This window comes from Orycteropus afer, unplaced genomic scaffold, assembly GCF_000298275.1.
Source record: "Orycteropus afer afer isolate SDZICR_OR568_19922 unplaced genomic scaffold, OryAfe1.0 scaffold00109, whole genome shotgun sequence".
Lineage (NCBI taxonomy): Eukaryota > Metazoa > Chordata > Mammalia > Tubulidentata > Orycteropodidae > Orycteropus > Orycteropus afer.
The window spans coordinates 1,120,914-1,136,825 of NW_006921696.1; the positions used below are offsets into that span (position 1 = coordinate 1,120,914).

Sequence of the window (15,912 nt, forward strand, 5' to 3'; positions counted from 1 at the left end):
CTAAGGCACTTGACTGCTAACCAGAAGGCTGGCAGTTCAAACCCACCAGCCACTCCTCGGAAGGAAGGTTGGGCAATCTACTTCCATAGTAATACCGCCTCAGAAACCCAAGAAGGGGTCACTATGAGTCAGATCTGACTCAACAGCAGAAAGTTTGGTTTTTTGGTTAGTAACCTTAAGGGAGGGAATCTCTTTACACTAAAATGGCTTACAGCATAATGGCACATTGCTTAATCAAAACATTCCTTTTTAAACTTACTGATTATGAAAAGAGAGTGAGTAAATTTTTACTAAAAGCTCAAATAGACTAGGATAGAGCTGGCAAGCTCAAAAAGCCTGTTGTTTTCTTAGCTCTGTGATTTTTCAAGTTTATCATGAAGAGAGTTTTTCATTTTCTGAACTCTCATTTTTATGTACACATTCATATTCAGTTATAAAACATTGATTGTTAGAAAAGTTGAGATAGAGTTTTTTGGTTTGTTTTTGTTTTCTGTTTATACATAAGTTGTTCATAGTTACATATATACTTATCACACCCAGGGTAAGGCAGGGATGGGAGGAGAACCACATCTCACCAATATAATTTATTATACAAGTACAGAAAAAAAAAATGAGTTTTGGCTAAAAAAGAGACTGAATGTTCTTTTCAAAATCTGCTGTAACAGGATGAAATTCCTGTAACTAAAAAACTTTTTACTCTTGGCTGGCAAAGGGATTTTTATTTTGAACAAGAAAAAATGTATTAGAGTTGAATTTATAAAGATAGCTTTTACATTATAATTAAGGAAAATGTAATACTACTTGATTTTAGAGGTGAGAGGCAAATAAATAAATACTACCAAGCAGTATTTATTATTTTTAAAACTACTAAATTTATATAGTCTTTAAAAATGGCTACTATCAAATCTGATAGTAAAAGTATTTACTTTTATTTAATAGGTAGATCAGTGTTGCAGATTTTCTTACAAAAATGTTTACCAAAACCAAACACCGAACTCACTACCGTCGAGTTGGATCCAACTCATAGTGACCCCTCCTTGGGTTTCTGAGGCAGTATCACTGCGGAAGAAGATTGCCCAACCATCCTTCTGAGGAGTGGCTGGTGAGTTTGAACCTCCAGCCTTCTGGTTAGCAGTCAAATGCCTTAGGCACTAAACCACCAGAGCTCCCACAAAGTATGAAATAAGATGACAAGTTCACATACATGACTGCTGTAGTTGCCATCAAGTCCTTTCCGACTCATGGCGACCTTTCGTGTAACAGAACAAAACATTGCCCGTTCCTGCACCGTCTTCATGATCGTTGGTAATCTGAATCCACTGTTGTGGCTATTGTGTCATTTCATCTTACTGAGGGTTTCCTTCACCCTTCCTTGGCTCTCTACTTTACCAGACATGCTCTTTTCTAGCAAATGGTCTTTCCAGAGCACTAAAGATTAGTGTTCTTTCTTCAAGCACTGGTTAAAATAAGCTTAATGCTTTAGAATCTATTTGAATGTCTATACACATGCTATCATCCAAAGTAACCACTAGCCACATGTGCTTACTAATAATTAAATTTAATGTAATTAAAATGAAATAAAATTTTAAAACTCAGTTCCTCAATATCACTAGCCACATTTCAAATGCCCAAGAGCCAAATCTGGCCACTGGTTACCATGCTGAACAAAACAAATCAAGAATATATGTTTCATCCTGAAAGTGCTATTGGTTAGTGCCAGTCTACAGAATTTTAAAAAAAGAAAAAGAAAAATGAGTTACTGCTGAGTAAATTCTGATTCACGGTGACACCTTTCATGTGTCAGAGTAGAAGTGACCTTCATAGGGTTTTCAAGGGCTTATTTTTTTGAAGTAGATCACCAGGTTTTTCTTCTGAGTCATCTCTGGGTAAAACTGAACCTTCAACCTTTTGGTTAGCAGCTGAGTTGCTTGCACCACCAAGGGACTTTCTCTAGACTTTCAACAACCATTGCCATTGAGTAGATTCTGACTCATAGTGACCCTATAGCACAGACTAGAACTATTCCCTAGGGTTTCCAAGGTTACAATATTTGCGAAAACAGACTGTCACATCTTTCTTTCATGGAGAAGCTGGTGGAATCAGACAACCATATGATCTGCTATGCCAGGAATTGAAGAGGAATGGCATTCATCATCACAAAAACATGTCTCAAGATCTATCCTGAAATACAATGCTGTCAGTGGCTATCCATACACTTACTACTATTATTCAAATTTACACACCAACCACCAAAGCCAAAGACAAGGACACTGAAGATTTTTACCAACTTCTGCAGTCTGAAATTGACCAAACATGCAATCAACATGTACTTATTATTACTGGTAATTAGAATGCCAAAGTTGGAAATAAAGAAAAATCAACAGTAGTTGGAAAATATGGCCTCGGTGATAGAAATAATGCTGGAGATAGCATGATAGAATTTTGAAAGACCAACAACATATTCATTGCAAAAACCTTTTGTCAACAACATAAATGGTGGCTATGCATGAGGATCTCACCAGATAGAATGCACAGGAATCAGATCAACTATATTTGTGGAAAGAGGCAATGGAAAAGCTCAATATTTTAAGCCAAAATAATGCCAGGAACTAACTGTGGAAAAGACCATCAATTGACGATATGCAAGTTCAAGGTAAAGCTAAAGAAAATTAAAACAAGTCCACAAGATCCAACATATGGCCTTGATTATATGCCACTTGAATTTAGAGATCATGTGAAGAACAGATATGACACATCAAACACCAGTGACTAAAACCGGATGAACTGTGGCATGACATCAAGAACATCATACATAAAGAAAGTATGAGGTCATTAAAAATACAGGAAAGGAAGAAAAGACCAAAATGGATGTCTGAAGAGACTCTAAAACTTGCTTTTCAATGGAGAGTAGCTAAAACAAATGGAAGAAATGACAAGATAAAATAGATGACCAGAAGGTTTCAAAGAGCAGCTGGAGAAGACAAAGTCAATTATTATAATGAAATATGCAAAGACCTGGAGTTAGAAAACCAAAAGGGAAGAACACACTCAGCATTTCTCAAGCTGAAAGAACTGAAGAAAAAATTCAAGCCTGAAGTTTCAGTATTGGAAGGTTCTATGGGCAAAATATCAAATGATGCAGGAAGCATCAAAAGAAGAAGGAAGGAAATACACAGGGTCAACGTACCAAAAAGAATTGGTTGATGTACATCTATTTCAGGAGGCAGCATATGATCAAGAACTAAAGGTACTGAAGGAAGCTGAAGCTTCACTGAAGGAAATGGCAAAAACAAGGCTCCAGGAATTGATGGAATACCCATTGAGATGTTTCAACAAATGGATGTTGCACTAGAGGCACTTACTAGTCTATGCTAAGAAATTTGTAAGACAGCTACTTGGCCAACTGACTGGAACAGATCCATATCTGTACACATTCCAAAGAAAGGTGATCCAACAGAATGTGGAAATTATTTAACAATATCATTAATATCACATGCAAGTAAAATTTTGAAGATCATTCAAAAACTGTTGCAGCAGTATATATTGATAGGGAATGTCTAGAAATTCAAGCTGGATTCAGAAGAGGACATGGAATGAGGGATATGATTACTGATATCAGATGGATCTTGGCTGAAAGCAAAGAATGCCAGAAGGATGTTTACTTGTTTTATTGACTACGCAAAAGCATTTGACTGTGTGGATTATAACAAATTATGGATACCGTTGGGAAGAACGGGAATTCCAGAAGACTCAATCATACTCATGAGGAACCTGTACACAGACCAGGAGGCTGTCAATTGAACAGAACAAGGGGATACTGCATAGTTTAAAGTCAAGAAGGGAGTGCATCAAGGTTGTATCCTTTCACCATACTTTCTCAATCTGTAAGCTGAGCAACTTAACCTGAGAAGTTGGACTATATGAAGAAGAATGTGGCATCAGGACTGGAGACCAACTTGTTAAGAACGCAATATACAGATGACAACATGTTGCTTGCTGAATATGAAGATGACTTGAAGTATTTACTGATGAAGATTAAAGACTACAGCCTGCAGTATGGATTACACCTCAACACAGTAACAATGAAAATCCTCCCAACTGGACCAATAAGCAACATCACGATAAATGGAGAAAAGATTGAAGTTATCAAAGATTTTGGTTTACTTGGTTCCACAATCAACACCAATGGAAGTCAAAACATCAGATAACGTATCACACTGGGCCAATCTGCTGCAAAAGACCTCTTTAAGTGCTGAAGAGCAAAGATGTCTCTTTGAAGACTAAGGTGCACCTAACCCAAGCCATGACATTTTCAATCACTTCATATGCCTGTGAAAGCTAGACAATGAATAAGAATGAAAAAGAATGGATGCTTTTGAATTATAGTGTTGGTGAAGAATACTGAAAGTACCATGGACTGCCAGAAGAACAAACAAATCTGTCCTGGAAGTAGTGCAGCTGGAATGCTCCATGAAGGAGAATGCTCACCTATTTTGGTCATGTTGTCAGAAGGGACCATTCCTTGGAGAAAGACATCATGCTTCGTAAAGTAGAGGGTCAGCAAAAAAGGGAAAGGTCCTCAACGAGATGGATTGACATAGTGGATGCAATGATAGGATCAGGTATAGCAAGGATTGTGAGGCTGGTGCAGGAATGGGCAGCATTTCATTCTGGTGTACACAGAGTCACTGTGAGTCAAAGCCAACTTGACAGCACCTAACAACAACAACAACAATCTTAGAAAAAAGGTAATTAATAGGCCACTTCAACTGGATAAAACTCACTGTCATCAAGTAGATTCTGACTCATAGCAACCCTACAGGACAGAATAGAACTGCCCCATAGGGTTTCCAAGCTTGTAAATCTTTATGAAAGCAGACTACCTCATCTTTCTCTCACAGAGTGGCTGATGTGTTTGAACTACTGATTTTTTTGGTTAGCAGCCAAATGGCTTACCCACTGTGCCCCCAAAACTCCTTCTCCTGCACTCAAATAAGGCAAATAAGAACTGTATACACCTGTTCTAACTTACCCACAAATTCAACTTCCAAACAGATTTAGGAACAGATTTGTAACTCTGGCACTGCCTGTAGTATGAAGCAAATTAAAAATGGAAATACTTCTAAAGTATGAATCTTACAAACTATAGAGTTTCATAGAAATTTATCTATTTGGTCATATGTTTCTTATTCTAGCTGTTGTTAAACATTCAGGTGTTTTAAGCATAAGTGCTCAGGGAAGAAACATTTAACTTCTCCTTCCAATAGATGACCAGCAGAGTTACAGCTTATGTGTGTAGACATCTCCAATAAAAACTTTTCATCATAGATAGGCTGGATAAACTGAAGCACCAGGGAGATGCACTCCTTAGAACAATCAACAATGGGAGATCAGAAGGGCAGCATTTGCACAGGGGGAAAGGTTTGTAGGTAGGAATGCACAGGCAAGAAGGATACAGGGAAAGGGTAAACACAGGGAGGAAGTGGGAAGAGAGTTGTTATGTTGTGGGGACTGTAATCAGTGTCACAAAACAAAACATGTATGTGGTAGTTCAGTTTGTGTGTCAACTTGGGTGGGCCTGGCTGAGTGGCTGGGCAGCTGGATGTAGTATTCCCCATGATGAGGCTGGTAATCAACTCCATGGTGGGATCTACTGTGAGCAGCTGAGTAGCTGCCTTAGAGATATGGTCTGCTTTCTGTACATGAGAAGCCTTGAGAATGGTTTCTAGCTTATGGCATGCTTGAACCCTGAATATAGCTGCATCGTTGTTCAGCAGCCTGCCATGCTCTCCCGACCCTGGGACTTTCAATGGACTTGAATTAATAGTGTGCCACATGATTGGTAACATAAAGACTGTGCCTTTTTACTTGTCAACCTTGGGCTTGTCAGTCTCAGCAGCCAGCAGCTGTCTGAGGGAAGAAAAGGCTCTAGCGTCAGTGGCCGGGAGCAGGAGGCAGAGCTTAAGTCCAAGGTTTAGGGGTTTTCACCCAGCCCCTAGAGCCTGGCACTTTGAACTCGGACTTAAAGCCTTCAAACTGTAAGAGAATAAACTCCTGTTTGTTAAAGCCATCCAATTTGTGGTATATTCCTGTCAGAGTGTGACTAGGTAACCAGAACAAGGGCCTTCCCCTTTTTTGTTGACCCTCCATTTTACCAAGTATGATATCCTCCTCCAGGAGTGGTCCCTTCTGATAACATGACCAAAGGAGGTGAGGCGAAGCCTGGCCATTCTTGCTTTCAAGGAGCATTCTGGCTGCACCTCTTCTAAGACTGATTTGTTACTTCTTTTAACAGTCCATGGTACTTTCAGTATTCTTTGCCAACACCACAACTCAAAAGCATCAACTCTTCTTTGGCCTTCCTTATGCATTGTCCAGCTCTCACAACATGCATAAGAGGCAACTGCAAATACCATGGCTTGAGTTAGGTGCACCTTAGTCTTCAAGGAGGTGTCCTTGCTCTTCAGCATTTGAAAGAGGTCCTTTTCAGCCAACTTGCCCAATGCAGTATGTTGTCTGATGTCTTAACTGCTGCTTCCATTGGTGTTGATTGCAGAACCAAGTAACATGAAGTCTTTGATAACTTCAATCTTTGCTCCATTTATTGTGATGCTACTTATTGGTCCCATTGTGAGGATTTTTGTTTTCTTTATATTGAGGAAAAATCCATACTGCAGACTGTAGTCTTCAATTTCATCCTCACTTAAAGTCATCCTCACTTTTCAGCAAGCAAACTTGTATTGTCTGTGTATCGCAGGTTGTTAATGAGTCTTCTTCTAATCCTGATGCCATGTTCTTCTTCATATAGTCCAGCTTCTTAGATTATTTGCTCAACATACAGATCAAATAAGTGTGGTGAAAGGATAAAACCCTGATGCACTCCCTTCCTGATTTTAAACCATGCAGTATCCCCTTGTTCTGTTCGAACAACAGCCTCCTGGTCAATGTACAGGTTCCTCATTGAGTACAGTTCTGGAATTCCCATTCGTCTCAATGTTATCCATAGTTTGTTATGATACACACAATTGAATGTTTTTGCATAGTTAATAAAACACAAGTAAACATCTTTCTGGTATTCTTTGCTTCCAGGCAAGATCCATCTGACATTAGCTATGATATCCCTTGTTCTGCATCCTCTTCTGAATCCAGCTTGCATTTCTGGAAATTCTCTGTCAATACACTGCTGCAACCATTTTTGAATTATCTTCAGTAAGATTTTACTTGCATGTGATATTAATAATATTGTTTGGTAATTTCCATGTTCTGCGGGATCACCTTTCTTTGGAATGGGTACAAATATGGATCTCTTCCAGTCAGTTGGCCAGGTAGCTGTCTTCCAAATCTCTTGGCACAGCTGAAGTGAGTGCCTCTAGCACTCAGATGGCATCTGTTGGTCAAAACATCTCAATGTGTATTCCGTCAATTCCTGGAACTTTGTTTTTTCGCCAATTCCTTCAGTACAGCTTTGACTTCTTTCTTCAGTACCACTGGTTCTTGATCGTATGCCACCTCCAGAAATGGATGAACATTGACCAATTTTTTTTGGTACATTGACTGTGTATTCCTTCCATCTTCTTTTGATGCTTCCTGCATCATTCAATATATTGCCCATAGAATCTTTCAATATTGCAACTCAAAGCGTAAATTTTTTCTTCAATTCTTTCAGCTTGAGAAATGCCAAGCATGTTCTTCCCTTTTGGTTTTCTAACTCCAGGTCTTTGCACATTTCATTGTAATGATGACTTATAATTATATAAGTTATTTAATTATATAACTATAATTATATAAAATTATTATAATAATTAACTTTGTCTTCTTGAGCTGCTCTTTGAAATCTTTTGCTCAGCTCTTCTATCTTGTCATTTCTTTCATTTGCTTTAGTTACTCTCTATTCAAGGGCAAGCTTCAGAGTCTCTTCTGACATACATTTTGGTCTTTCTTCCCTCCTTGTTTTTAATGACCTTTTGCTTTCTTCATGGATGATGTTCTTGTTGTCATCCCACAATTCCTCTGATTTTCAGTCATTGGTGTTAAATGCATCAAATCTATTACTTAGGTGGTCTCTAAATTTAGGAAATATATAACCAAGGTCATATTTTGGCTCCCATGGACTTGTGTTAACTGTCTTCAACTTCAACTTCGACTTGCATATAAGCAGTTGATGGTCTGTTCCACAATCAGCTCCTGGCTTTATTTTGGCCAGGAGGCCTTGTTTTGGCCAGGAGAAGATAATCAAGATTCTCTGTCACCTCTTGCCACAGATGTAGTAAGTCTGATTCCTGTGTACTCCATCTGGCAAAGTGTACATGTATAGCCGCTGTTTGTGTTGCTGAAAAAAGGTATTTGCAATGAATAAGTCATTGGTCTTGCAAAATTCTATCAGGTGATCTCCAGTGTTATTTCTATCACCAAGGCTGTATTTTTCAACTACTGGTGATTTTTTTGTTTCCAACTTTTGCATTCCAATCACCAGTGATAATCAACACATCTTGATTGCATGTTCTATCAATTTCAGACTGCAGAAGTTGGTAAAAATCTTCAATTTCCTCATCTTTGGCTTAGGTGTTTGGTGGTAAATTTGAATAATAGTAGCATTAATTGGTCTTCCTTATAGGAGTATGGATATTATCCTATCATTGACAACATTGTGTTTCAGGATAGATCTTGAAACATTCATTGGATGATGACACACCATTCCTCTTCAATTTGTCATTCCTGGCATAGTAGATCATATGGTTTTCTGATTCAAAATGGCCAAAACCAGTCCATTTCAGCTCACTAATGCCTAGTGTGTAGCGCCTAAGGAATGTGATTGTTAACCAGAAGACTGGCAGTTCAAACCCACCAGCCACTCCTCAGAAGAAAGACTAGGCAATCTACTTTCATAGAGATACCACACCTCAGAAACCCAAGGAGGGGTCACTATGAGTTGGATTCGACTTGCCAGCAGTGAGTAATGCCTAGGATATTGATCTTTATGCATTCCATTTCATTTTTGACAACTTCCAATTTTCTAGATTCATACTTTGTACATTCCACATTCCAATTATTAATGAATGTTTGCAGCTATTTCTTCTTATTTTAAGTCATGCCACATCAGCAAATGGAGGTCCCAAAAACTTTCCTCTATCCATATCATTAAGGTCAGCTCTACTCTGAGGAGGCAGCTCTTCCGTAGTCCTTATCTTGAGTGCCCTCCAACCTGAGGAACTCATCTTCTGGCACTGTATAGGGCAATGTTTCAGGGCCATTCAAAAAGTTTTGCAGTAGTACATCAGACAGTGTTTCACTGCTGTTCATAAGGTTTTCACTGGCAAATTCTTTGAGAAGTGGATGGCCTCTTCCTTCTTCCAAGTCTGTCTTATTCTGGAAGCTCTGCTGAAACCTGTCTACCACAGGTAACCCTGCTGGCATTTGAAACACCAATGGCATAACCTCCAGTCTCACAGCAACACACAAGCCACCACAGTATGACAAACTGACAGACAAGTTCATCTCTCTTAGCTGTTCCAAACCACTCTGCTCATTTCCTGGTCTCTTAGCTGTTCCAAACCACTCCACTTACTTACACACACACACACACACACACACATTAAAAAGAACATGAAGATTACTATTTAAATAGAAAATGTAATTTTAGTCATCAAATCTATGAGTATTTGAAATGTTTTGCTCTATTTAAGCTTGTAATTGCAAACAGAAAATATGAAAATGTATTTCAGCAGCAATTTTTAAATTCTAACTTTCTGTACATATAAATAGAAAGAATCTAGAAGTTTCCAATTGACCAATTCTTATTTACTGAGTTCCAGATATTTACATTTCAATTGCAGAGATATATCTTTGTAGAAATCCCTGTGGATTTGTTATCATCAAACTAGAGTTCCAAAGGTTTATAAAACAATAGAAATAAAATAGGCAAGTAGGAAAATGGTTAAGATATATAAATATTCTTTTTTTTTTTTTTAAGGGAGGGAGTGACTTCAGTACATTTGTAACCTCTCAGCTTTGCTCTCACACAAGACTTATGAAAATATATTGTAGCTGCTCAAGACTTCTGAGACAGAAATTAACCTAAGATTTGAAGGTCCAAGTAGTTACATAGAAGATCAGAGTTGCCTAGTTCAATAAAGATAAAGGATGAAAAATTACACCATAGCTTTGGCTGCTATTTTAAAGTAGGGGGGAAAGGTGGTATATGGGATAGAAAGGATATTTCCTTGCCTGCTTTAAGATATGGGAAGGAATTTTTTTTTTTAAAGGAAAAATGATGGTTTAAGTTTGGCTTATAACAATAATCCTCTGGTGCTAAAAGTTTTGGTAGCACAGTGGAATTCAAACAGCTAACATTTATTGTTAATGGATTCAGCTATATAAAAGATAGGTCCCACTTACATAAGTTATTTATATACCACAAGTATTAGTCATATCCTATCATTATAGATATATTCTGTTAAAACTCTTCTTCACATTCCCACAGAATCTTCTAATTTTCTTCAAAGTAAAGAACTTACAGTCAAAGAGTTTTCACCATCATCATGTCCTCTATGATTATGAGCTCTTCCTCTACCATTGGTGATGCTGCACAAATCTCTCCCAAAAGGTTCAGAAAAACTTCTCATCATGTGTCGCATACTTTCTTGGTGTGCCATAAAAGAATCACTATGGAAAATATATACAATCACATAAGATTATGTGGCAAAATTTAAATAATGAGCTGGCAGCTAAATACTACAAAGAATTATTTTGGGGTTAATACGCTTGTTAAGCTAGTTTAGGAGAAAAGATTGATCTCATGAAGAATTGCTACCCATAAATATGAATATGAATTTAAGAAAAATTGTTCTGTTAGCCATTATAATTCACTTACATATAATAATGAAAAGATTTCATTATTGAGTCATTACTGTACAAAAATGGCGAGTTCAAAATAATCTCAGGTGACTTATACCAGCATTACAGGAAATGCCAAAAAAAAAAAAAAAAGGAATCTGAAAAATGTTGCTTCTGAGTAAAGGTCACTTTGGGCAGTAAAATTCCAGTGAGGACAAATAAAGAATTGCGGTTTGTTTGCTTGTTTTTCATTTTTTTTTTAAATGAGAATTAAGAATTCCAGTTATGTAATGAAAACTTAAAACTACAACATACAGTATGTCCTTGGGTTATTAAAGTTCACCTTTCAGACAACAGGTACTTGCCCTTCTATATTATGTAAATTTGCCCTCACTTTGAAACAACTAAGGAGCTCTGGTGGCTCAATGGTTAAGGCATTTGGCTGCTAACCAAAAGGTCAGTGGTTTGAATCCATGAGATGCTCTGTGGAAGAAAGATGAGGCAGTCTGCTTTCATAAAGATTTACAGCCTTGGGAACCATATGGGGGTTGCTATTAGTTTGAATCAATTCCATGACAGTGGGTTTCGTTAGGTTTTTGTCTGAAGCAACTGAACTTGCAAACAAACTCATAATCACAATCATTTTCACCTGATGCATGTGCAGCTTTTAAATAATTGAAAAGGCTTCAAGTCTTTTCTTGCACTAAAGTAAGGCTAAGACAAAGCTTCATATCACCTCTAAAAGGAACTTTTAGGGAAGAACTCTAAATACTAGAAATCACCAGATGATAAAGTATCTGCAAAATCTTAAGACAGTGGTTCTCATTAACTTTTTTGAGATTACCAATCAACTAGTAAACTGGATAGAAATGCTGATTCCTTGCTCCCCACCATTCCCACTCCTAGAGATGGGATTCATCTGTCCTAAGCAGGGTGGATAAAGCATCCCTGGTGATCTTGATTCAAGTAGCCCCCCACCAACCTTTAAGGAATACTACTACTTCTGTAGTTGTAGTTTATGATTTAATTAGAACTCAAACCTCCCTTTCTGAACCTAAGTTTCCATAGCTATAAAATGAGGATAATACTGTATATCCCTATGTTGTTGTTATTGTCGTTAGGTGCTGTTGAGTCAGCTCTGACTCACAGTGACCCGATGTACAACAGAATGAAATAATGCACGGTCCTGTGCCACCCTCACAAACTTTTTAGCTTTTTAGCCCATTGTCACAACCACTGTGTCAATCTATCATATTGTGGATCTTCCCCTTCTTCACTGACCCTCTACTCTTAGCAACCATGGTATCTTTCTCCAGGGACTGGTCCCTTCTGACAACATGACCAAAGCACGTAAGATGAAGTCTGGCCATTCTTGCTTCTAAGGAGCACTCTGGCTGTACTTCTCCCAAGACAGATTTGTTTGCTCTTCTGGCAGTCCATATTATTTTCAGTATTCTTCTCCAATACCATAATTCAAATGCATCAATCTTTCTTTCGATCTTCCTTATTCACTGCCCAGCCTTCACACGCACATGAGGCTACTAAAAATACCATGGCTGGGGTCAGGCATATCTTATTCTTCGAAGTGACATCTTTGCTCTTTAACACCTTAAAAAGGTCTCTTGCAGCAGATATGCCCACTGCAATACATCATCTGATTTCTTGACTGCTGCTTCCATAAGTGGTGACTGTGAATCCAATCTTGTCTCTTTATCATGATGTTGCTTATTGGTCCAGCTCCAAGGATTTTTATTTTCTTTATGCTGAAGTATAATCCATACTGAAGGCTGTAGTCTTTGATGTTCACTTCACTTTCAGCAAGCAAGGTTGTGTCATCTGCCTAATGCAGGTTGTTAATGAGCCCTCCTCCAATCCTGAGGCCATGTTCTTCTTCATATAGTTCAGCCTCTTGGATTATTTTCTCAGCATACATTTTGAATAAGTATGATGAAAGGATACAATCCTGACACACACCTTTGCTGATGTTCAACAATTCAGTATCCCCTTGTTCTATTTTTTGGTTTATGTACAGGTGCTGCATGAGCATAACTAAGCGTTCTAGAATTCCCATTCTTTGCCATTATTATCCATAATTTATTATGCTCCACACAGTCAAATGCCTTTACATAGTCAATAAAACATAGATACACATCTTTCTGGTATTCTCTGCTTTCAGCTAAAAGCCATCTGACATCACCAATGATATCCCTCATTCCATGCTCTTCTGAATCCAACTTAAATATCTGGCAGTTCCCTATCAATGTACTGCTACAACCCTTTTTAAATTATCTTCAGCAAAATTTTGCTTGTGTGATATTAATGATATTGTTTGATAATTTCCACATTCTGTTGGATCATCTTTCTTTGGAATGGGCACAAATACCAGTATCAATCTCTTCCGGTCAGTTGGCCTGGTAGCTGTCTTCCAGATTTCTTGACATGGACAAGTAAGTGCTTCTGGTGTCACATCCACTTTATGAAACATCTCAGTTAGTATTCTGTCGACTCCTGTAGCCTTGTTTTTCGTCAATGCCTTCAATGAAGCTTAAACTTCTTCCTTCAGTACCAGCGGTCTTCATCATGTGCTAATTCCTAAAACAGCTGAACACTGACCAATTCTTTTTGTACAGTGACTCTATATTCCTTACATTTTCTTTTGATGCTCCCTGCATCATTCCATTTTTTTTCCCATGGAATCCTTCAGTAATACAATTTGAGGCCTGAATTTTTTCTTCAGATCTTTTAACCAGAGAAATGCTGATTATGTTTTTCCCTTTTAGTTTTATAACTCCAGGTCTTTGTACATTTCATCATAATTCTTTACCAAGTCTTCTCAAGCTAACCTTTGAAATCTGTTCAGCTCTTTTACTTCATCATTTCTTATGTTCTCTTCAGCTACTCTGTACTTAAGAGCAAGTTTCACAGTATCTTCTGACATCCATGTTGGTCTTTTCTTTCTTTCCTATCTTTTTAATGATTTTTATTTTCTCCGTGTATGAGGACATACATGACGTCTTCCCACAATTCTTCTGGTTTTTGATCATTAGTGTTCAGTGTGTCAAAACTGTTCATGAAATGGTCTCCAAATTCAGGCGGGATGTATTCAATCTAAACCCAATCTAAAGGATTCTGTTTTGGGAAAAAACTAATGTGGTTAACTTTAGAGTACTATTTTGCAGTTCAGAAACATGACTTCTGAGCAGCAGAATTTTACCACAAGTAAAGAACTAAGTCTCAATAGTTCCAGAAATCATAATCTAGCCTTCTATTGAGAAAGCAGTTCCATTTTTCAAGTATACTTAACAATATTACAGAGTATTCTTTAATAAATATAATAGGAGAGCTTTGACAGATCTGTTTATTCTTGTGCAGTATCAATTGTTTTAAAGGAAGCTATTAAGTAGAAAAAGAAGTATAATTGTGAATGACTTAAGTAAATAACAGGTCCTCTCTGCATACCTGATCTACATGATAAATTCCAACTGCATTAGGATCTCTGCTAGTCTGGATGACTGATAACTACTTTACAATGCAAATGTTCAACTGCTTGACTAATAATTTATGTCCTAAAAAACTACCACATAAGACAGTACTCTTCCTCATTTGCTCTTCTGTCATAACTCTCTTTTATCTTCTACGTACCTATCTACGTGGAAATGCTACTCTACTTTCCAGCCTTCTGCTCACTGATTACACAAAGTTATACAAGGAGAGTGTTTCCTAATGTGTGCAGGTTGAGGACATGCTTAATGCAACAGACTGTAAAAATGTCAACAAGAGTCCAGAAATTAAACTTAGGCCACTGTTCTCAACCAAATTAGTAAATGGATCTCTCAGAATAAAAAGATTCTCTTTAGTTTAATTTTGTATATTAACTGGAAATTTGTTGCTGTTGTACTAAATTCACTTATGAAATGTAATAAAATGAAGACACCAGAGCATTAGGTTTATTCAGATATTATGGTTACTTAATCCATTCCAATTAAAAACAGACTATAACATATTAAGGAACAAATAGGTAAAAATGCACACAAAATCATGAATGTTTCATATTTTCCATGAATTCTTATAAATTTTTATTTTTTTGTTTATTGACAGGAATAAGGAACCAGAAAATTTAACAGACCACTTCTAGTTTCTGTACTTGTTAAAAGTTTCAGAAGCATTATTCTCACAGAATCATAGGCAACTAGCATTGTAAGGAAGTTTTGACAATTTAAAAATTAAATAAATCAGTAGCACATACTAAGCAGCCTGTGAAGGGAGTTATTTTATGCTTTTTCAAATCAAGCTCTGATGTCAAAATTATTTTAAAATTGAGGAATTAGAAATCTGTGTATCTATCTCCTTACTTTATATTTGAAGGAATAGTTTCAAATTGTTCAAGGACTCATCATATATGTGTCCAAGGAATAATTTCTCTCTAATTCTAACCTCTTAAAGCAAATTATTCCAAATGATATCCAATGCCATCTAATATTGTTAGATGAAAATAGCACTGTGAAACAGCACTGTGGTTATGTAATACAATAATAACATATTTTTCAGAGATGTTATTTGAAAATACACAGGGGTGAGTGAGATGGTAAGTCTAGAATTTGCCTTCACATCAAAGACAGCAGCAGCAATAAGGATAGACAATGCAGGTATAATTTTGAAATTTGGGTGATGGGTGAGTACAGTGTTTTACAGTTCTACTTTTGTAGTATGCTTGAAATATTTGATAATAAAAATGTTGAAGAATAAAGAAACAGAACTACATGGAGCTGGAAAATTTCATTCTACATGTTTGATTCAAAAGGGAGTCCTTTTGCTTAGAATTCAAAAGGGAGTCCTTTTGCTTAGAATTCTATACTCACTGGACATTTAGAGTTTAAAGCATGGTTACAAGAATGGAGATTAAAATGTTAGTTCTTATTAATAGGTACTTAGGAAACCAATCAACTTTTCTTTTAGATATGTGGATGAGACTCAACTGCAGTGAAGAAAAACATACCAAGGAAGATCAGATTTTGTTCTGTGAATAAATGAATTTTAAACAGCCACAAACTTATTACTTTCCTACTGAAAACATAAAAA

General features: G+C 37.0%; 1 protein-coding gene across 1 annotated transcript in view; it reads right to left on the reverse strand.

Moving 5' to 3' along the window:
* Nucleotides 1–10,655, reverse strand: part of MLF1 (myeloid leukemia factor 1) — a 27,798-nt gene extending 17,143 nt beyond the window's left edge. Inside the window, exon 1 of the mRNA XM_007943540.1 lies at nt 10,515–10,655. Within this exon, the coding sequence (XP_007941731.1) occupies nt 10,515–10,652 (138 nt within the window). The 5' untranslated portion in view covers nt 10,653–10,655. The remainder of the gene's footprint in view (nt 1–10,514) is intronic.
* Between the last annotated feature and the right edge of the window lie 5,257 nt (nt 10,656–15,912).